General features: G+C 41.1%; 1 protein-coding gene across 1 annotated transcript; it reads right to left on the bottom strand.

Moving 5' to 3' along the window:
* Positions 1–1,820: 1,820 nt before the first annotated feature.
* Positions 1,821–22,879, bottom strand: morf4l1 (mortality factor 4 like 1). The gene is made up of 12 exons (XM_042110047.1): positions 22,725–22,879; positions 21,736–21,782; positions 21,307–21,374; positions 20,270–20,356; positions 18,714–18,794; positions 18,415–18,440; positions 13,525–13,613; positions 11,808–11,909; positions 9,465–9,553; positions 8,872–9,044; positions 4,838–4,922; positions 1,821–2,320 (listed from the first exon to the last, which is right to left on the bottom strand). The coding sequence occupies exons 1-12, from the start codon at positions 22,762–22,764 to the stop codon at positions 2,236–2,238; spliced, it is 972 nt and encodes a 323-aa protein (XP_041965981.1). The 5' UTR covers positions 22,765–22,879; the 3' UTR covers positions 1,821–2,235.
* Between the last annotated feature and the right edge of the window lie 1,687 nt (positions 22,880–24,566).

The raw sequence follows: 24,566 nt of genomic DNA on the forward strand, positions 1-24,566 counted from the left end.
ACGATTTTTTATACAAATCAAAATAGCCTGCATGTGACCTTTTCATGTCAAAACACATGTGATGAAAATATCCTCCATATGACAAAAGACCTTTTTTTGCAAAACCTACTCAATGTTATATAAAATGGAAAAATACAGACTTCAATATCCTGCCCTCAAACACAACACACAGAGTAGCCTACTGTAAACAGAATGTGGAAGCAGATTTTTCTCATATGAATTGGCTGGACGTGCATTGTGCAAAGAAAAGTTCACCATGCTTTGTGAGCCCCATGTGCTGTGAAGATCAAGGATGTCTTTGAGGATTATCAACAGTTATCATGAGTCATGATTATGCTTGCCTCCCTTCCCTCATTCTGAGACTTCGCTGTTCTGCCATATGGCCTCATGATTTCCTCTACCGCTCTTTCTACTTTGTTTTATGGAGGCACCTGTTACTCCAAGTCAAAGTCTCTCTCCCTCTCTGCATCAAACCACCATGAAAAATACTTTGGTCAGTAATGTCAGTCAAAATTAACTGGGAAAATGAGGTGTCAAGGATACTTCTCAAACAGCAATGTCAGAAGCATCATGCTATAAATTATACCAGTAACAGACTTGAGATTGAAAACACTTTACGTGGAGTTGTTTACTCTCCACAATTAAGTTGGGCTCAGGCAGCAACATCAGATTCAGACTAATTAAAGAATACAAAGGAGCATTTCTCAGACGAGCACAGGCAGTAGGCTACATCACTCCATAATAGGCTCAAATTATTAAAGAGTAAAATGTAACCTTTTGGCTTTTTATGGTGGCCATGTCTGTTCAAAATATCACACTATAATGGCGGGACTGGAGATTGTTGTCCCCTGGGTGTAATTCAATCCAAGTGCTTATAATGGCTATCAACTGTTGAAAATGTGCTAGATAACACACATGCTTAATGTGTTTTTCAGAAGCACCTTTTTTCCTGGACAGACCACATTAGAATACACACAATCATCATTACATCCATTGATGGACACACAATGTGTCCTTTCATCCTGCAGATGAAGATCTTTAAGGAAAGAAACTTTGAAGGCCCCTGCGGAGCCTTTGCGATATTTATTCACACTTAGTGATGGAAATAGGGATCAAGGAAACACAAGAGCATATGTTTTGTCTTTGAGCCAATTAAAAATGCAGTCCACAATTTGGTGTTGATATCTGAGCTCAAAAGCCAATCAAATTACACCCTTGCCTTCTGTGTTTCTGTGGTACCATGTTGATTGGCTAGGATTGTTTATCACTCATTCCAAGCCACCGTTTCAAAGCCATAACCGTGAGTACAAACACTAGGGGTTTTTAACACAAAAAGGACCAGTTTGTCAAATATGACACTGTGTGGAATTAGAATCATGGACTTCTTGTTAGTCATCACCATCAAGAAATGACATCTGTAAAAATATGACTTTTATAATATATGTATACGTCAGTGCATTAGCGATCCTTAGCCTGTACATGGTCATTTAGTCTCCACTCACCGCAGGCGGCTTTGAGGTCAATGGCTATTGAGATCATGGCACCTGCAATTTTGCTGTCAAACCAGTGTGATCTGGAACAGAGTAGGAGAGTGCTGGAACAGAGTGGGAGAGTGCTGTTCAATCACTCCCGCCACCTACATTTTTCCTACCAGTCGGGGATCGAGCCTGCCACCCTTCGGTTACAAGTCCCAAACCAGTAGGCCACAGATGCCACATACATTTATTAAGGGGTATGCAAATACTTTATGTAGCTTCTGCAAAGTTAATAGAAGTATACATTATGTATTTAAGATGCATTTGAAAAAAACCACACAAGGAGAAAAGAAAACAAGATTTTATTATTATAAAAGAACACTAAATCAAAGACAGACATTGTTTTGTGGCATGTTGGAGTAAAACACAATTGTTTTAATGTGGCCTCATCAAATGTTTTTGTTCTGCAATTCCAACATTGTTTTGAGAAGGGGGGGCGGGGGGTGATGACAGCTCAAACCCACAAAAGAAAAAGGTGATCTCCGCCAAGTCTGATTCCTGATTCTGAAAATCTCAAACTACCTACAGCTACCAGTGGTGGAACTGTAGTTGCATTATCTTCATCAAAAGGATTCTGGCATCTTCTTTTGAAAAAAAAAAAAAAAGACATGTTGGGTCCTTGTCTTTCCTTTTAAAAAGGGCAAAAACAGAGATGATATGAGATGCCAGGCTTCTGCCTGCATGGTCTCCTCAGAGGTCCTCACACGGCCTTCCGGTGATACTCTGGCGGCGCGACCTCGTAGTCGCTGGCGCTGAAGAGTGACGCGGAGTTCTTCACCAGATACCTGAGGAGGAAAAAGCCAACATCGTCACACACACACACACACACAGAGACCAACATCGTCACACACACTAAGAGAGAAAGAGAGGCCTTGTGTTCAGAAGATCCACTTGTTCGCCAACATCGTCACACACACACCCACCGAGAGAGAAAGAGAGAGGCCTTGTGTTCGGAAGATCCACTTGTTCACTACATACTGCACCATACAGCAATAACTAGGGTGGGTATTTAATACAAAGCGCATTATGTAGAGAATCAGTGGATGTCTGGAACAGGGCTGGGTAGGAGAGAGAGCCGTGTCCCCCATTCTCCACACCACAAACATAATCACCATCCATGGAGTATCTGCCACAGTGAGGCATCTTCACACCGGGGGCAATTAAATACTGCAATGACTTGTCACTCCTCACAGCAGCTACCTGAGCCAACCAACCCTGCTTCCCCCCACCACCACCTTTCCCCAATTTAAATTGACAACAGACTAACTTTTTCAATCACATTCAATAAGAACACGATTGAGTAGGTCAAACATAGTCTGGTACAATTGGGAATTATGGGAGTTATGAGTACAAACATAATGATTGAGCTGTTTACTATTGATACCATAAACGTAACAATATTGACTATAGAATTGACTGGTAAAGATGATATAAAACATGTTTGACTGAATTTGGATAGTGTCAACAATGGAAAGAAAATGGCAACACCAGGCTGTCTGTTTGCAGCTTTAATTACATTGAGTAATTACATTAAGTAATTAAAGTATGTGTATATGTATGTGTATGATCTTAGAAATTGTCACACAGTGTCAGTTCCAGTGCAGTCCACTAGTATGAGGTCCCTTTGCCCAATTTCCAATCGCAAACTGCAAATATAAAATAATTAGTTGAATATTATTAAATTAAATATTTCATGAGAATTAAAAAAAAAAAAAAAAAAAAAACTGATAAGCTCGGCTGAAAAAACATGGACAGTACTACTCTGATATATTGTAACACCACAGAGAGTCTGTGTGTAAGTAACTATGTTTAACCACAACATTTATCCTCAAATAAGACAAAATACAAAATACGTTTATGTAACAGCAATTTTATGTTTTCTGTTGATACTAGCTTCAGAACTTACTTCACATAATAAAGTTATCTAAAATGATGAAATAACATCCTCAGAAATGGGTAGACTGTGTTGCGTTGATCATAGTTGTGACACATAATTGTCCAATCTTATTTGAATACTTTGAAACATTCACCAAAAACACACTTGGGTTTTGAATTTTTGAGATAATGATAAGATTAAGGAGCCTAATTGTTTTTTTTTTTTTGGTCTATTGAGTATCCTTCATCACATTTACTATTAAAAATATACTATGATAATAGCCACGAGCCTTGGCAACTGTTGGATGTGTTCCAATGTCTCAGGAATGTGTCACATTATAATTCAGGTAACCTACTCAGATTACAAGGTTGGGTTCGCTCAGTCCACTCTGTGGACCCAAGAAATCCTTCAGTTAAGGGGAATTTTAAGCAAGCTATTTAAGTAAGAGCAAGTATGCAAAACCTTACCAGAATACTCAAATATGTGATGTCTAATAGAGAAAAAAATTGATTCTGCAAGCCCAAGACAAGTCCTTAGGAGGACGAGACTCACGCAGCACTATCAGCTAATAAAACCTCTTCAGTCCAATTTATTTTCTTCATGAAAGTGCCATTATCAGTTAACATGATCTCAAGATGCCTTACTAGGCCAGTGGCCTTAAAAACCTTTAAAATTAAAACCCAGTTTAATTTTACTGAGCAACAAGGGAAGTTTAGAGGGAGAGGTACCAAACAATTATAATTAACATTCTCGCACAAATCCTTACAGAGCCTGTGGCCTTAAAAGACCTTTTGAGGATTTAAATGCAAACCCACTTTCATATATCTCTGAACAACTGGGAAAGTTCAGGGCACCTCTGCTTTGAAGAGGTTAAGCTCAAAACTAGCCTCAAGAACTCCCACGTTCAGTGTTATACTTACAAATTCTTACAATCAGACTACTTATTGACTCGAAAAAATTGTTGCTTGTTCCCCACATAATTCTAACTCCAAACCCATATTTTGTAAAGGATAAGGTATAGTTGGGATTTCTTTTTCTTTTTTTTTTTTTTAAATGACAGGTGGACAATGATGGGACGATATCTCTTCTGGTGATTTTCTTCCTGTTCCTGTTCCGTGGTATCTTGTGTCTTCAAGTTACAATGAAGTTTCATTATAATAAGAAACCGTTGTTCTGAAAATCAAGACATATCAGACATTGGAATATTGGGATAGCCCACCCATTCCATTCCATTCAATTCAATGGAACTTTCTGCAGCATTTTGAAGAACCCCCTTGTGTAGTACACACAGAGCCATATAAAGGTGATCCAAGTGCTCTTCCCTCTTTAATTCCCTCTAAGTTAAGGGTGCTGGGGAAAGAATCTCTCTGTAACGCAGTGACAGTCGGAGGTCAGAAAAATTGTGCATCCTTGTCCAGGTACTCACTTGAGGAAGTCCTGCAGGTAGCTTAGCAGCAGCGCCAAACTCTTCTCATCTAGAGGTGTGTAGGCCAACATGGCACCAATCCTCACTGGAAGGAAAACGCACAAACATCAAACAAACATATACAAAAACAAAAAATGGATCAACACCTTAAAACTAACTGGGAGAAAACACAGACTAGTACATTTGATATAAGATTGAATTCCCACTCTTGTTGTATTTTAATACTGGACCAGAAGTAACATGATGAGCTTATTTGAGAGAAATGACCAAAACAAACAAAGAAAATAATCAAAAGATTGAGATACAAGAGTGTTTTTTTTCCCCCTTTCCCTGTGGGAGCGAAAGTAAATTTAGTTGGCACATGTCATGTGTAACACATAATGAAAATATAGCTGCAAGCAGCAATGAGGGGGCCAAGCAGTCAGTTCAGCAGGCCAGATTTGCCATGCAACTCAATGCTGCTCCATCACACATGTAGCATTAAGCAGTCACAGCAAGTTCCATGCCAAACAACCCAAGATTGGCTGAGGTTCAAGTACATCAAAACATAACTGATTTTGTGGGGCTGAACCAGGGCTGAGTGTCGGCGCCCACTCCCCCAGCCAGCCCACCGCCGCAACCGACCCTGCCCATCCCACCCCGCCCCACCCTTGCACACACGCATTAGAATTAACTGGATGAAACTTGCTGTCATCAGTTTAACATCAAAAATAAAAGATTGACTAAGATATGATCACACTTGCTGTGATTTAAACATAGAGGTCAAAAATTGACGTCATAGGGTGTTGAACTCGGCTTGGCCCAAGGATTCCAATGATACCTCATTTTGACATTCGGGTCTAAGGTTACGTCCGTGAACACACGTCCAACTTTGGCCTGTTGGTGGCGCTAGAGCGCTTCAGGCGCCGGCATGAAATTTGGTGAAATTAATTATTGGACTGTCCCCAATCAGTGTGCCAAATTGTATAACTTTTTACCAGACGGTTCTATGGGCTGTCATTGACTTCCATTGCAGAATAATGCACATTAGCAACTACTGGCCAAAATGCAGTTGTCAATTACGGAGCCCCCTAGAGGTCAAAGGTCACCAAATTTCTTGAGCATCCTCCGGATGGGGTCTGAGATACATGTACTAAGTTTGGTTTTGATACATGAAAGCATTGCTGAGATATGAGATCATTTACTGTTTGGCAGCTTCGCCGTAAATTTTGATTGGCTGTTACAGGCGAATGCTTCTGTCAATTGTTCCAGAAAGCAATGTTCCAGAAACCTATGTAGTATCAGCCCATGTTATCCACGGAGGTAGATGTTCTATAGATCTAACGGCTCAGACAACGTTATTGGAAAGTGCACCAACTTCGGGTGAGATTATAACCAGAGTCAATGAGACGAGAGCAATGACATGATGACAGGAAAACAGGGACACCGTTCAACAAAGCAAAGTAGGCTACAACTTCATTCACAAGCAGATAGTTCAAAATCGAGCATACAAGTTAGAAAAACCTAAAGCATTCGTTTAGGCTATGTCGCCTCAATGTTGTCAATGCAGGACAGACTGTTGGCTGAGGGAAAAAAAAAATTCTGTCGATCTGTCCGAGTGACATTAACTAAATAAATCCAAAATATAGCCATTGTTGTAAGGTTAAATTGTGTGTAGCCTATGGTGAAGTTATAATCAGACTTCAAGCTGTGTTTTCAGCCACTTAATGCTCATTCTGGTGTATGACAAGATGTACAGAAGTGTAAAGTGTATCAATTACCCTAATATAGCCTACAAGTATGTTAAATATATTTAAATTAGACTCTTAAGGTTGCCTATTTCAGTAGGCCTAGGAGAAATGCAAACAGGTGTAAAGAGGAATTAAAGGGCCATCACCGTTTTTTTTTTTTTTTTTTTTTTGGGGGGGTCACGACCTGGTGACGTAATTGATATGCAAATTAGTGCGTGATGTCATCTAGCGACATTTAGCGACTTTTGGAGCTGCCTTTAGCTACTTTCCATTTGAAATAGTTGGCATCACTGCCCTGCCAGCCTACCTCTATACAGCAAAGCCCAACCATGCATTGGTTTAGCATAAGGCCTTCTGCCACAGAAGTGTTTAGAACCAGTTTTATTCTTCTAACTTAGATAAGACAAAAAAAAAAAAAAAAAAAAAAAAAAACACCACATGAACACATTGGCTATACTTTGACATTGTGGAGAAACATTAGCTGTGTTGGCAATGTCCAGTTATGAGTAGTGCTGCCGCGATTAGTCGACTTAATCGACCATGAAAATTAGTCGACGGCAATTTTTTTTAGTCGAAGAGTCGTTTTACTATTGACCACCTATTTATTTTTGGTCTCCCGTCTCAAATGGCTCACTGTAATGTTATTAACTCTTGAAAAGGACGACTGTCTTTGGACGTTAAACAGGCTACTTAGACTTTGGCAGTCATGTTTTAAACCCTGCTAAGGTCGCAAGTGGAAACGCATGTAGCAAAGCTGCGTGCCTGCCTGCTTTCAGCGCGAATCATTATTAGGCAGTTAAGCGGGGACCTTAAGCTAGTACGCTAGTCCACACTCTGGGTAATATAGTATTGTGGAAATTGCAATAAATGAAGTGAAGAGAGTGGCTCACGTTGACAACGCAACGGCGTGTCATTTATTCATTCATACAAAAAAAAACGTTAAAATGAATATGCGCTGCCCGTGATACCAACAATCAAGGTGCGCGTTATTTCCCATGTTCAGTAAGTCAAGATGCATAGGATATTTTTTTGCGTTCAAGCCAACAGATAAAGTGAGGTATCCTATGTGGTAAGACGCACAAAGTGCCTGTAGCCTACTTGTTTTGAACATGCTGACATTTGCAAAGTCCTCAACTCCTGTCGCCTTTCAAAGTTGGCTAGACCATCGTTTCTCAAACTTTGGGCCGCAGACGAGCACCGGCCGCAACGTGGACACTGCTGGTGGAGTGAAATTATTCCCGGGGCTTCGTCTGATAATTTGCTGCGTAATTGATCAAGGAACCGCGGACCGACAGAAAAAGAAAAACGTTTCTGCAATCAGTGTCATCAAACATACAGTAGAGGCATACAATTAAATTGTGGTATGAGCGTTCATTCAATGCATGCGTCTGCGCGAGCGAAACTGAAACCACTCGATAACGTTGGTAGCAAAGCTCCGATTCACCTATTGGAAGGCTATTTAATTATGAAACAACATTTAATAGAACAATGTGGATTTATGCAACTTCCATAAAAACAGAGCACAGACTAATACACTATCTAGCATTGTATTGTATAGTCAAATTTGAATAACATGGCCAAGAGCTATTGTGGCATAATTAAATATCATGTCAATATTCTTTCCATTTGCCTACCAGTGTATGATGCTTGCATGAGGGAAACATCCCAAAACAATGGCACCCATATAATTGCTGTTGTTTTGAGAAGTATTTATCATGTAACAATGCAAAAGCAATGAAACTATTGTAATTATATTTTACATTGGTAAAGCAGTCCTCTGTTTTCACAAACTTTTTGCACTTTAAACATTGGCTCCTTTGAAGTGCATGTATAACAATATAGCATAACAATAATAATTGTGATGTGATATAATGATAATTTGATGGGGGGTGGGTTCATGTAGGTGCCATGATCGGCCCTCAGGTCAAAGAAGTTTGACAAACATTGAACATTGTCTATGTCCATTGCAACACTGGCATACAAATAAAGTATATCAAAGGTCTGACATTAGATCTGATGGTAGCATTTTAAATGGGTGATTTTTTTTTTTTTTACACATAATGTTTTTGAACAGTTCACTTATTAATAAGCTTCTAACAAAAGTAGAGTGATCTATATTTTATGTTTCCCCTTCAGTTGAGTTCAAAATAAAATGGACACAACGAAATAACAAACACTTGATTTAAAAAAAAAAAAATTAGTCATTTAGATTAGTCGACTAATCGAAAAATTAGTCAAAAGATTAGTCGTTAGAAAATTAGTCGTTAGTGGCAGCACTAAATGGTATTATGGGATGTCTCCTACCAAAGAGTCGGAGCAGGTGAGGGGCTCCATAGATCTGGGACATGGGTGTGTCCGGGTGGTTGGTCAGAATGTCAGCGTACTGTGGCCGCTCAAACTTATAAAGGAGCTGGGTGCCCAGCATGACGTTGAAATACTCGCGGATGCCGGCGACAACCTCATTCACAGCATATTCTCTGGGGAGAAGACAGGAAGACACAAACTACTGGTTAGACACCTCCCTTCATACAAAACCACACACGCATGGAACTATGGGAAAGATATAGACTAGAGCAGAGCAAAAATAATTCTGCATAAGCAATTCAAATTACATGGACCAGAGATTACAACATTTAAAGTGTTCATGTATTCTAACTGGCGGTTAGTCAGTTCACACACACACCAAAAACAGATGGACTGATTAATTGCCAAATTAATTGGGAAACGGAGTTGCTTCTTGAATTTGGCAGGGAGCTTAATTGCCTCAGTGCCCTTGTAATAAAACCCTACACCATTTCCACCACACAGTATGGAGACTGACTGACAAACGACACGAGAGGTTCCCAATTTCCATTTTTTTTCTGCCATCCATTAGCAATCCATAGCAACTAGCCTACCTGTTATCAGAGTTTCCTCTTGATTTCTTGTAATTTGCATAGTCTTCCAAGACAGCATCGACATTCTTCTTCGCAGGAAGGTGGAACAGCTTCAGGGAGGGGGGGGGGGAGAGAAGAGAGAGAGATTGATTGGGGTTACTGGTTTTCCCCCCTGGTAGCTTCCTTAGTTGATCCACTTAAGAGGTCAGGGTTGGACATGAACAGCGTATTGATCCGTGGGCTTAGCGCCAGACCCAGGTCCTCCACCAAAGCCCCAACACCAGCTCAGAGCAGCGGTTACGTCTGGGCACTATCTGCTGACTATCGACCCAGTTGGCAATTATAATGGTGTAGGAAGGAACAAACAAACAGCAAAACTACAAATAAACAAACAAACAAACAAACACCACATCATTTTTTGACAGCATTTCTTTCAAAATCCTCATTCAGCCGGAGAGTGAGGCACACAGTGATGTGTGGGAACAGGACGTTGGACATGCACCCATTAGGATGCTGCACAGATATAACTCCCTTAGACAGGGAAAACAGACAAAGACCAGACTGCAACACAATTCAAATGCAATTAAACATAAGCAATCTATCAAACTCCTCTTAAACATAAGCAATCTATCAAAATCCTCTGTCCGGTCATCTCTTTAACCCTCGTCTAAGGTATAGCCAGTAATTCAATGTATAGTGTGCAATGGAGTAGTTTGGGAAATGCATAGATGGTAAACAAATACACAAACAAGACACTGCCAGTCACACAGTCACAGGGAAATGACTTGGAAACAAAACAAACATTGTATGACACAAAATAACACATTGTATAAAATAACAATCACTTAAATCTACAAATACTGTGAAGCAAAGTAGATTGTGTGATAGCACAACTGTAAATACACCATTTCAACCAATACTAATAAATATACTACAGTAGATAAAATACCATTAAATATACTACAGTAGATAAAAGCCTTATTGTGTTTAAAGGGGGGGGGGGGGGCTGCACTCATGGCCTGCACCCTTCCCCCTGGTCACAGTACCAGTGGATTTGTTTACGAACCGGAACCAACAAGATAATCTCCGAAGAGCCATGTTGACCGACAAGGTAATATGACATGATTTCATACAAATAGTAGGTTATACTATTAATGGGGTCAGGGTTGGATATGTACAGCGCATTGATCCGTGGGCATATTGCCAAACCCAGGCCTCCACCAAAGCCCCAACACCAGCTCAGAGCAGCGTTTACGCTATCTTAGTCTGAGCACTTAGTCTTAGCCTGAGCACTAAAGCGCTCAACATACTCGTTACTCCCGACCGGTAGCGCGACAATGTGACGTCACAGGAGCGCCATACCTATTTATACTCGCGCGTGGCGGTCGCGACACTACTTGCAGTCTTCTCCTGAACAGAGGTGTTGCTGTTGTGAAAAGGCTAAAGCTAACTACCTTACACAGTAGAAGAAGCTGCAGTAAGAAACACTAGCTAGCCTCTGTGATGGTACTTAAGACTTTTTATGCTATTTACAACTACCATCATCATTATCATCTAGTTTCCAAGGTGTGCGCAGGTAGATAGATAGATGGATAAATGGATATATAGATAGATACTTTAGTCATCCCGAGGGAAATTTTAATAATAATTTTAATAAAAATTTTAGCTGGCTAGCTAGCTAGCAGCTGGCTGAGTTTGTGTAATTTCCTAAAGTGGAAAGAGATTTTGTTCAGGTCTTAGTAGATATCCTTTGTTTGAAAATAAATCATTTCTATTCTTTCCTCTTAATTCCATGTGTTGCAACTCTCGCTGGTAACTTTGTTAACTTATAAAGCAAACTATTAAAAATTCACGACTGTAACAAAACACTGCAACTCTCGCTTGCCCTCGAACTAGTCCATCCTCCGGTTTTACAGTTTGTCGCGCTCAGCTGAGAAAAATAGAGTGGTGCGCTACTGTGTGCTACCCGGCCAAATTCCTGGCACGCCAGAGAGATCTGTAGTGGGCATTAGTCTTAGCCTAAGCACTCTCTGTTGATGCTGGTCAGCATATAGTGCTTCCTAGTCATTAAAGCGGATGGAGAAGTGGTTGCCGGAGGGCTGCAGGTTAAAGCCGGGTGCTTTGTGCTTAAACAACACACTGAACACATTGAACCAGTCTGCTCCTGATGTTCTGATGGCTGCCTTGTTTGGTTGTAACGAGGCATAAACCTGTAGAGCACTTTGGAAAAAATTAATGTACCATTACCTTCTCGCCTGCATGGCCTCTGACTACACAAATAAAGTGTGAAGTGTCATGCTCACGGTCTTATATTGACGCAGCTGATTGCATGACTCTTGACCTTTGACTCCTGGCTGTGCTCACCTGCTTCTGGCGCGTGATGAGATCCCAGTCATCAACCAGCCATGGCTTCAGCTCCTCAGGGATCTTCACCTTCACTTCCACACGGTTTATGAAGGTCTCCTCCTAAACACACACGGGTTACTGAGGGCCACCTCCTCAACACACATGCACAGATCGATTTAACCACACTCACTCACACAGACACATTGGTTACTGAAGGTTTCCAAAACACACACAGGTTACTGAAGGTCTCCTCCAAAAACACACACACACACACACACAGATAATGGTGCATGAAAGATGCATGGCCACACATACACCCGCTCACACCAGACAGGGCTCTGTATCTCAGCAAAGTCTGTATTTTATGTATAATTTGCTGTGTTTGTTGTTTGGACTAAGGCTAAGACAACTCCATAACCGCATTGGACTAAGGCTAGGACAACTCCCTGACAGCATCGCTAAGGCTAGGACAACTCCCTAACCACATTGCTAAGGCTAGGACAACTCCCTAACCGCATTGGGCTAAGGCTAGGACAACTCCCTAACCGCATTGGGCTAAGGCTAGGACAACTCCCTAACCGCATTGGGCTAAGGCTAGGACAACTCCCTAACCGCATTGCTAAGGCTAAGACAACTCCCTAACCGCATTGCTAAGGCTAGGACAACTCCCTAACCGCATTGCTAAGGCTAGGACAACTCCATAACCACATTGTACTAAGGCGAAGACAACTCCATAACTGCATCGCTAAGGCTAGCACAACTCCATAATCGCATCGGACTAAGGCTAGGACAACTCCCTAACCGCATTGCTAAGGCTAGGACAACTCCCTAACCGCATTGCTAAGGCTAAGACAACTCCCTAACTGCATCGCTAATATAATTCTACCATCTTCATGCACTGTGGTTCAATTTCACTCCCTGGGTTATTTACTTCCTTGGTTTCACATGAAAAGTACCTCTACTTTTTAATGACTATATGGCAGTCATTCAAATATTTGGGTGCATTACATCACATAATGATGCCATGTGGAAAGTACACAAAGCAAAACTTCCATAATTGCATTTAATGAGAATGGCATTGTTTGTGGACTTTTTAATATGCTTTCAATACATTTCCATCTGCCATTTCTGGATCCTGTCCAGATGTGCTGCCAACAGACGATTGGGTAGGATTGGACCACCTGGCCAGAGACTACATCCACCAGAGCATGACAACCGCACCCAATGGAAGCACAGATGGAGGAACGGAGCCTGTTACTAAGGTAAGCTGTCGCTTGTGGGTTTGTTTGAGAAGAATGGGCAAAGACAGGGCGCCAGTGTGTTTTTCATAATGAACATAATCACACTCGGCTCTACCACTCTACAGCAGGCTAAAGAGCTGCCGCAAGTACTGGGACTGGGCACATTACAGGGCAGTCAAAAAATGTGTTGAGAGGGGCACAGACCGTGACCATGTCTGAGTGTGTGGGAGTATCTACATATGTCTATGTCTATGTGTGGGAGTATCTACATATATCTATGTATATGTGAGGCTGGGAGTATCTACATGTCTATGTATATGTGTGGGAGTATCTACATGTCTATGTATGTATGGGAGTCCTTGTTTATGAATGTTTGTGTATATGAATATTTGTAGTTGTATGTCTGTGTACATGTGTATGTGTAAGTGTCTTGAGCCTGAGTGTGAGTGAATACCAGTATGTGTGTGTGTGTGTATACACAATTGTGTACATACACTCTCCACTGTTGGGTCCACGCGGGCCCTCTTCTTGCGTGGTGGGTGGGGCATTTCCCCACTGCTGGTCCCTTCACCAGCCCCTGGTGCTGCATTGAAAAAAACACACACACACACACACACACACACACACACACACACACACACAATATTTACATCATCACTGCAATCATCTTCCTCATTAACTCTGTGAGCAAAATCATTCTCATCATCTTTGCAGATATCAAAAGCTGCTGAGAGGATATCAGAAAGGAAGGGTCATGTTGTAACACCAGTACCAATACCCCTCCCCACCTCCGTCGTCTCCTTGTCACCACAAAGACACAACAACATGGAATACACTACTGGAATACATGCTGAAAGCGGAGCATCTGCAACAAACTTCCCAGAACCTCAGCAGGCAGATGGAGACTCTGGATCAATTTTCAACCCCAACCTCCTTGATTTCCCATCACCACCCACACCCAATCACGTCCCCACCCAATCAAACTCCCCAGGCCACACAAACCCCCCTAATCTCCCATCACCATCCCCACCCCTTCATCCCACCACCCACTCAAACTCCACAGGATCCCCTGAAGGGCATCAGATTCCAAAAATAATTCAGTGGAAATGCATGGATTCCAGTTTCTTCCAGTAGCAGCTTTTGGAACCTGATCCCTTATCATACCTGTTCATTCTTACTCGTTGCTCGACTTATCGTGACTAAATTCAAGATGGCTGCAAACGCTAAACTTCGTGAAGATACTGTCTGTATAAATCGTCTTGTAAGTAAACTACCAGTGCTTTTTCAAAGTTCTCAATGTTTCGTTTTAAATGTCAGGGCCCTCGGAAGTCTACCAATGAAGTGTGGAGATACATTGAGCCTCGTAAATGGGTGTAAAACAGTGATTTATTTGCATGGCTAGCCCGATGCCGAAGCACCACTATTGAAAAAACTGTTGGTAGCTTCGGCTAACTAGCGTCAGATTTTGGGGTGCAGGGGACAAGCCGAGATGGGCTATGAGACATACGTTCACACTCGGTATCATGTTTCAATACACTTTAGGTCAATATCACACCGGAATTCTCCTTTAACAAATCCCCCCTCACAATTAGCGCCTGAACTTCTCTCAACTAATAAATGCAATGAGTTCATCTTTTTTTTTTTAAAGGTAAAATTGACAAAATCAGACTCAACATATCTGCTCAATTAAAAATTCAACAACCTGAACTTCCAGCAACAAACAGAGGGAAACTAAACTTGATGTCAGAGTTCAGCTTGATAGACTACGAAACACTTGAAAAAACGGTACAGAATCTCAGCCCTTCCACATGTGTCTTAGACACTCTGCCTACCAATTTCTTCAAAACCGTTTTTCACCTCATAGCGGCAGATGTCCTTCAAATTGTAAATGTATCACTGCTGTCTGGCACTTTTCCTAAGTCACTGAAAACAGCCGTTGTAAAGCCACTTCTCAAGAAGAATAACCTGGATGCCTCCATGCTGTACAATTACAGGCCCACATCCAATCTACCTTTTATTGGCAAAATTATTGAAAAAGTAGTCTTTAATCAATTAACCACCTTCCTAACATCAAATGGGTATTTTGATTACTTTCAGTCTGGTTTTCGGGCAAATCACAGCACTGAAACAGCTCTCATTAAAGTTTCCAATGACATACGCCTCAACACAGATTCAGGTAAAACATCAGTCCTAGTGCTACTGGACCTTAGTGCAGCATTTGACACTGTTGATCACAATATTTTACTACACAGACTAGAACACTGGGTTGGATTTACAGGCATAGTTATCAGCTGGCTAAAATCATATCTACAAGAAAGGAGCTTCTTTGTTGCCATCAGAAACTGTACCTCAACACCAACGTCCTTGACCTGTGGTGTTCCCCAGGGGTCGATCTTGGGGCCACTATTATTCAACCTCGATATGCTCCCACTTGGACAAATCATTCAAAATAATTTGATTTCATATCATCGCTATGCAGATGACACACAAATTTACTTAGCTCCATCACCAAACAACTATGGTCCTCTTGAATATGTGTCAGTGTATAGAACAAATCAACACCTGGATGTCTCAAAATTTTCTTCAGCTGAACAAAGAAAAAACTGAAATAATTATATTTGGTAAAAATGAGGAAAGACTTAGGGTTGCCACTCTCCTTGACACAAAAGGGTTGAAGGCAAAGGATACTGTTAAAAATCTTGGTGTATTAATTGACAGTGATCTAAATTTCAACAGCCACATGAAAGCGATAACTAAATCAGCTTTTTACCACCTCAAAAATATTGTCAAACTCAGAGGGCTGATGTCAAAACATGACTTAGAAAAACTCATTCATGCATTTATCTCCAGCAGGGTTGATTACTGCAATGGACTGTTCACAGGCCTTCCTAAAAAGACTATTAAACAGCTTCAGGTGATACAAAATGCAGCAGCTAGGACTCTAACAAAAACTAAAAGAACTGACCACATTACTCCAATTCTTAAGTCCTTGCACTGGCTTCCAGTAAGGTCACAGAATTGACTTTAAAGCACTATTGCTTGTTTATAAATAGTTAGAACTAAACATGGTGAAGCAGCTTTTAGCTGCTATGCGGCTCAGCTGTGGAACCAACTTTCGGATGACATTAAAAAGGCCCCAACTGTAGCCAGTTTTAAATCTAGACTTAAGACCAAACTGTTCTCAGACGCTTTCTGCTAACTGTGCCAAGTTACAAATTCTGAATCTGCCTCGATAATTATTCTACTTTGTCTTTTATTACTTTGTTTTACTACTTTTGCCTTTGTTTTTGCTTACTAATTATTCTTTATTTTTAAATGATTTTACCTTGTGTTTTATGTTTTCTTTTTATTATGATCTTTACCTTTTAACTATTCTTTGACTATATTGCCCTTCTATGCTTTTATTTGTTATTATTGTTTGGTTTTGTTTATGTAAAGCACATTGAATGACCTCTGTGTATGAAATGTGCTATATAAATAAACTTGACTTGACTTGGCTTGACTTGAGTACCCAGGTTTGACAGATATCAGTACCCAGGACCCAGGTTTGACATATCAGTACTCAGGTTTGACAAACAGAATGACAAATGGGTCATTCAAATGGGTGTTCCTACTGGCTACCCCACATACCATTTTAGTCCGATGAAAATGACCAAAAAACGCAATCACACCTTGTTTTATCCTTAATATCTTCATATGCATGTCACAGAAAGCTCACATATTGCCTCAACATTAATAAAGCATTGTATTTGCAGACAAAATCCTGACTGATGCTATGTGGGTAAAAAAATAGTTTACAAGACCATCAATGTCACCAATTTTGCACTTTGTTCCAAATCTATGGCCTTGTATAAAACTAATGGGCATGCAGTGCAAACTTCTAATGGTCCAGTCATACTGAGAACATGTCTGTCTTCCATCCTACAAAGGTTGGTCAGGCTAGGAATAATAATTTTAAAAATATGAATGCCCAAACATGGCCTTCAAGACAAGTAAATGATACAAAATCAAAGATGAAAAATGATTTATGAAAACGTTGGAATGTAACAAAAATATTTACAGGTCTTAGTTTTGGGACATAAATATTAGCTGGACAAACGGTGCAGTAACCATTTTCCTGGATTCTGTATGAATTGACACTTTCATCCAAATGATCATTATTGCTGTAAGGACTTTGACCATAATAATCATGACCCTCTCCGTCCATCACCATCATCATCACCACCACCATAATCATCATCGATCATCTATCATCACCACCACCACCATCTCAACACCCCTCCTTGGAACATCTGCAGACCTCTATACCCTCCACCACATCATGTGACCTTGGAATGGAACACAAACCGCACACGCCACCAATCCACTTAGAGCAGGAGAGCGCCAGACCCTGACCCTGAGCGATCAAAGCCTGACCCCTGCACAATTCCATAGCCAAGGAAGATTGTCTTTTTGTGACCGCAGATACGTGCGGTATTCTAGTCTTTATCTCACTTTTAACATCTTTCTTGTGATACTACATTCAATTTAACAGTTAGGCCATGGGAACTGTAAAACTCCTAGAACTCGCCTATGATACATCTATAAAATAAATGCCTTACAATAAAACAGGCAGAGAGAGAGAGGGAGATGGTATCTGGTCAGGTGTTGTCCAGTTGCCTGGGGCTTTTTCCTGGCATGGTGGCAAGACAGGGCGTGTATGAGGACAAAACTGCCCGCGTTCCTATCGGCTGAGGGGGCGGTGAGAGACTCCTGTGACGCTCTTCTATGTCGCCGCCGTTTTAATTCAATTTCTCTCATGTGCAGAAACCCAATCACATCGCCGTTGCCATGGCAGCAGACCATGGGCCCCCCACACACACACACACACATATACACACACACACACACACACACACACACACATTCACATATGCATTTATGGGTGTGTGTGTTTGTAATGCGTTTAGAGACATGCAGTGTTTATCATCACAGGCAAACACACTTGGCCGTGTTGGAGGGAGTGTGTCCAATTCACATCCAAACTGCCCCAAAGCTCTTAGGCTACAAATCAGATTATGGACTCAGTGATGGGCTTGCATGATTAAAAATAAATATTGACTGTGTCGGAGAGGGTGGGTCACTGGGGTGTTATGTGGCCCTGTGTGTGTGTGTGTGTGTGCGTGTGTGCATGTATGACATCTCTCTCCTCTCTGTAAGAGTGTGTCTTTGCATACGACATCTCTCTCTCCCTCTCTGAGCGTTTGTCAGTCTTTGTGCTTGTGTGCAACATCCCTGTGTGTGTCTGTGTGTGTGTGTGTCTGTGTGTGTGTGTGTCTGTGTGTGTGTGTGTCTGTGTGTGTGTGTGTCTGTGTGTGTCTGGCCCATAGAGATGCGCTACTTACTCTTTTGTTTGTTCTTTTTTGTTTTCCTAGCCGGGTAGGAACGAGCAGAAGACAGAGTGGAGGTGAGGGAGAAAAGCAAAGTGTTATTTTAACTTTCAAATCATTACACAGTCCATTCATAAAAATGTCATCTGTGGCAACAATAATGATAAAAAGAAATATCTATTCGAACAAATTAAACTGTGAAAATGGCAAACAAGGAACATTGGAACACAATTGACCTTTGAACTTTTGATATATGGGCAAACAAAAGCAGTTTCCACAGGGACATGCTTGACCTTTGAACTTTGTGTACTCACACATCAACGTTTTTCTGCTGCACAGCAGCGATCTTCTTGCTCGGTGCCACCCCCCTCATCCTTCCCTCAACATAATGGTCTCTGCCAGAGAGGGAAAGAGGATCAAATAGTTTAAAATCATAATGTTGCAGATCATAAAGTATAAGTATATATACTCTTTTGATCCCGTGAGGGAAATTTGGTCTCTGTATTTATCCCAATCAGTTAATCAGTGAAACACACTCAGCACACAGTGAACACACAGTGAGGTGAAGCACACACTAATCCCGACGCAATGAGCCTGCTACAGCGGTGCTCAGGGAGCAGTGAGGGGTTAGGTGCCTTGCTCAAGGGCACTTCAGCCGTGGATGTGGACATGGGAGAACAGTGCTCAACCACTTCCCCCGCCCACATTTTTCCTACTGGTCGGGGATCAAACCGGCAACCCTTCGGTTACAAGCCCGAAGCCCTAACCAGTAGGCCACGGCTGGCAAAGAAGGAAAGATGATCAGATAGTTTAAAATCATAATGTTGCAGATATGATATTTGGTTATTTACGAAAGCAGTTTGTAGACCAGCAGTGTGATAAAATGGATGGGGCACTCTATATAAATTGCAGGAACATCTTTTGGCTTTCACCGCTCTACTGTAGCCACTCCCCCTCTCACACTGCACAGCGCAGGACCAGAGACAGAGAGGGTAAGCGGAATTTTGATAGCACGGGTCAAGATGCAAGATGTTTGGATGATTATCATGTCTGACCTCAACAATAAAGACTACCAAACACAGGTATGCAGTGGCTATTCAAAACGACAAAAATTATGTGCAATAAACTAACACTTCGAATAGCCCTGGTTACTTTGGACTTGAGACTTTGAATAAACAAACGACAATTCCGACTGCATGGTCCCAAACTGAAATGAGTGATAAACTAATGGTCCCGAATTTAAGGATGTTTCAGAATGCCTCTCAGTTACAGACTACGAGTGGCAGACAGAACTACATGTCACTTATGCTACCAAAGATTGAAGTTGAAGTTATTCTATAGGCTTAACAATAAAAACATATAGCCTTAACTCAAAACATCCGTTAGGCTTATGTCATTTTGATCTGTAAAATGTCACATGCAACCATGCCTAAATTTTGCTCACTGTACGTGTATTAAAGGTTAATGTATTATAATATAATAATCATTATTGAATGCTTAGCTTGAATGATAATATACCCCCCAATTGGGCTACGTGTTTTGTACAGGAATAGCATGTTTGAACGGGCACTGCACTCGTGTTTAAAAAATGAATTAGGCTTCATCCAGGTATCAGCTGCAGGGTGGCAGACAGTTTACAAAATCAATTACAAACCGTGGTAAATGGTCAGGAATTTGGTGTCCTCTGGATTAATAAAAACAGCTTTTGAAGTTTTAGAACAACAGAGAAGGCAAGGGCAGATGAGATGACAGTGGGAGGGAAAGTGTGTAAAGTGGGAACGATAGATAGATAGATAGATAGATAGATAGATAGAGAGAGAAAGAAAGAGAAAAGCAGTAAAAAAAAGAAGAGTGCAAGAAAGGAACTCACTGATTTGCCTTCTGGAGCTCTTTCTGTTTCTGCAGGTTGCTGTCCACATATTTAAGCACACGGCTTTCAGGAACCCATTCGTCCCAGCTGGGGAAGTAGCAAATATTCATTTACACTCAGAAAACCACACACACACAATCACTGAGGTGTGTAACCAGTACATGCACTATGTAAAATGATTGCAGCCTTTCAAAACTTGAAACTCCTACAAGTCAATGTCCATAATGTTCATCTTGTATATTTGTGTAAACAGAAATCTTACTGAATCCCAGTGTTTCCCATACATGGACTTATTTGTGGCGGCCCACCATGATATCAATATTTACCACCACACAATGAGTTTCCTGGTTGTACTAAATTGTGCTTAAATCTGGTTAGAATCATAACCACGCTGCACTAATTTGTTAAAAACTGTTGCATTCAAGTTAATTCTGCAAACCTACCACCACAAATACAATTAAATTCTGTGGGAAACACTGGAATCCATATATACATTGTTGAGGTATGGTCAGCAGCTCTCATGAAGTGTGTTCGTAATAGCCTTAACTACTAGAGAAAGGTAGCAGGGGGTCACTTGCGCTTCAACCTGGTTGGTGCTCACGGAACAGGACGCAGAAGTCAATGAGGAGACCCAAGGTCTATCTAGGACCAGGACCGGAGCACACAAAGCTTTCAGTGAATTTTTATTAGTGCAAAACGACTAACGTTTCGACACCCATGCGTCTTCTTTAGAGTCAAACAAGACAGAGTTTGCCTCTGGTCCGGTGCTCCGGTCCTGCTACTTGCCCTGGTACTAGTAAAAGATGTTAGTCAATAGAAACCAAAGGAAATGCTGATGTCGGTCACAAATATCCAGTCAAATCATGAGACTGTCCAGCCAATCAGGACATGGATACGTCAGTCCTGTTCATCGCATGTCCTGGCCAATAGAGTAATAATGCACTTCCCATTAACCTAAGGCTTGGGACAACATGCTAGAGGGACTGGTGTGTGTGTGTGTGTGTGTGTGTAAAACTCAAAAGTAAGTAGTAACTTACTTTTTATTCCAGCCACTGTAATGAATGAAGTATTTCACTTGTTTGTCCTTGATATTGATTTTAACACACTGCAAAGACAAGAATCAAAATCAAAACAGATGTTCTTGTTATTGAAGTAATATCTAATGAATCTGTGACGCTTTGAATAGCAATGACATGAGATGTGCGGTAATATCTCACTCATTAGCCTATAATAACAGCAGATTCTACGAGTAACCATAGGCTTAGGTGACATTTTCTCAGCATTTGGTATGATGATCTTTGAGTGCATGAATCAGTTAAGTGTTTCAAAGTTTTGACAACATTAAAAAGGCTTATAAATAATACATATGTGTTATCAAGGTCCAATAAAGAAACTGCATCCACTTCTATGGTGAGAAAGTCTACAACTAGTCTAACTTGACCAAGCACACATTGACAGACTTGTACCTTAGCTTCGTATAGCAATGGCCCATGAAAACACAGTACTCGTTCACCTAAAGCAGGATAGACAAAAAACATAGACACACACGAAAGATCAAAAATATGTTTTGTCATCAGACCCATTAATACTGGTGCATTTCATGTTCTATAAAAGTTGTACAGTATTCTACATAGAACAATGCCTGCAAAAAATATTCTGATGGCTTTGATGGACTGTCGAAACGGCTAATGTTATAATTTCCATCACGTTTCAAATTCTGATCTGCCATTGGCTGTCATTGTGACTTTCCAGTGGCCCTTCATGAAATCCCCGGTGAGGGATGCAAAGTTGACTCCAAAATGTGATGTTAACTAGGAATGTGATTGACATGAATCATTGACGTGATTAGGCATCCTTCCAGGTTCTCTGCCATTCTTACTTTTAGCTGATGTGTTGCATTGCGTGCCGATCAAAGGCTTCTGTCGATAGAGTAATGCTACACGACAAACGAAAACACTGCTCGATGCGGGATTGAATGTCTACGCTACACGTTAATAAAAATAAAAGGTAAAAACTGATCATGATTACAGAAAAACAAGCATTTAAAATTGACTGATACCATTGCATGCCTTTCAGCTATCAAAATAGGCAGAGTGCTTAACCTTAAACCCTTGCTAACAAGCTAAACTTAGCCAACCAGCTAGCAAGGCACACAAATAATCATCTTTGGCAATTCAATCATAACAGCAGCTAGATCACGCTTACTTTATTTGGTCAGCTCGAGCCAGATAACATGCAGAAATGTACTGTGTGTGTATATATACCGTTTATGTAAGTCCAGATACAATAGTGCAGCAATGTTAGGTTCAGGTGGACAAACATTTCGCATAACATTAGCTGACTAGCTGATGCTGTTTACGTAGCGCGCCATTGTACAGGCGGCAGCGCCCACCACAGCAATGAACAATGGCAGACGCGGGTTTGAGCTAAACCGGGGAGTCAAGCGGCTCCTTACCTTCTTGAAATTTAGGTTTAGGGTCCTGTTTAGGCGCCATTCACAGATTAAGCAATCAAAATATCTGGAAAATCAAATCCAGGCATCGCCAGCTCGGATTTCTTTCAGACACAGTGAAAGCGCCGCTCTCCGTCTCTCTGGTGACGCATTTTCATCGCGCCTGGGTCACGTGACTGAAATTACCCTTAAACCAATGACGGCCTTTGAATATACTAACCTGTCAAATTAACTTCAGGTTTATTGTGGGTACACATCAGGTGAATGAAAATTGCCCCACCATTTTAGTTTATTCAAAGAAATACATTTGAATAAACTAAAATAGTCTATGTAAGAGGGGTTTAAATGCAACACAGGTAGTGGCTATAGTGCACCTTGAAGTTTCAATGCTTTTGTGAATCCTGGTTTTCTATTTGCTGTATCCAGTTATGAAGTGCAAAGGATTTTTTTATCTTTTAATAAATTGCAGACTACTAGATTGTGGATAGCCTACCAGTATCACGACATGATCAGACTAGTTTGACCATTTACTCTCTTTGATTTGATTTGATTTGATTTTTTTTTTTTTTTTTTTGCCTTTTAATAAATTGCGGACTACTAGATTGTGGATAGCCTACCAGTATCACGACATGATTAGACTAGTTTGACCATTTACTCTCTTTGATTTGATTTTATATCATTTAATTTCTGTAGACCATTCCAGATGTTAATGTTACACACTATGTTAATGCTACACACTATATTATTATTAGGCCTAATTAATTTAGATTATTGTTTGGGGCATAGGCCTAGCATGCTGTTGCGTCGGACGTGTCTAAATAGTCGAATATCGAACAGAACGGATTAGAATCTACTAACATGAATGCATAACTACACATTTAGACTGCATAATAATAATAAAATTAGCCTATTATGCCTATCTGCCTTAAAATTACCCAGGGTAAAAGATGTGTAGGGACAGGGCATGAGCAGTAGCCTGGGAGAACCCAGACAAACCTGTTTGCACATTTGAATTTGCTCTGCAGGTCAGTCTGGCAAGAAGGCCATTGACACCCATTTCCAACGTTCCAAAAACCCAGGCACCAATCAGTATAAGTATAAGTATAAGTATACTCTTTTGATCCCGTGAGGGAAATTTGGTCTCTGCATTATCCCAATCCGTGAATTAGTGAAACACACTCAGCACACAGTGAACACACAGGGAGGTGAAGCACACACTAACCCTGGCGCAGTGAGCTGCCTGCAACAACAGCGGCGCTTGGGGAGCAGTGAGGGGTTACGTGCCTTGCTCAAGGGCACTTCGGCCGCGCCTACTGGTCGGGGGTTCGAACCGGCAACCCCCCGGCTAACCAGTAGGCCACGGCTGCCCCCAAAATCATATTTATCCAGCGAGCGGGCTTTATCTGATGGCATAGAGCGGTTAATTTCGTTTTCGGTTATATGGCCCAGTAAGTCACACTCTCAATCTCAACTGAGATTTCAGAAGGTCTGGTGTTAGCAGGCTACATTGGCAGTGATAGGCCATTATAATCTTACTGAGAGAGAGTGAGGGAAAGTGTCTCATGATATCATCAAAACAATCACACTGGAGCTGGTTGTGCCTCCAGGCAGGTCGAGTGTTTGGGTCAGGAATTAGGGGTCTCGGTTGATTTTCTCCCTTGTTGAGACTCAGCTGACCATGCCATGCTTTCTTTTCGACTAGGCCTAGGCTATTGTTTCCAATTCTCACATTTCACTTCTTTAATCATCATTATTATGCTATTATTTCAATTGCTTTGTTATTCCCTAATTTTTTATTAATATTATTTTCATATGTATTATATTGTATGTCATGTAAGGAGACAT

This window comes from Alosa sapidissima, chromosome 11 (assembly GCF_018492685.1).
Source record: "Alosa sapidissima isolate fAloSap1 chromosome 11, fAloSap1.pri, whole genome shotgun sequence".
Taxonomy (NCBI): domain Eukaryota; kingdom Metazoa; phylum Chordata; class Actinopteri; order Clupeiformes; family Clupeidae; genus Alosa; species Alosa sapidissima.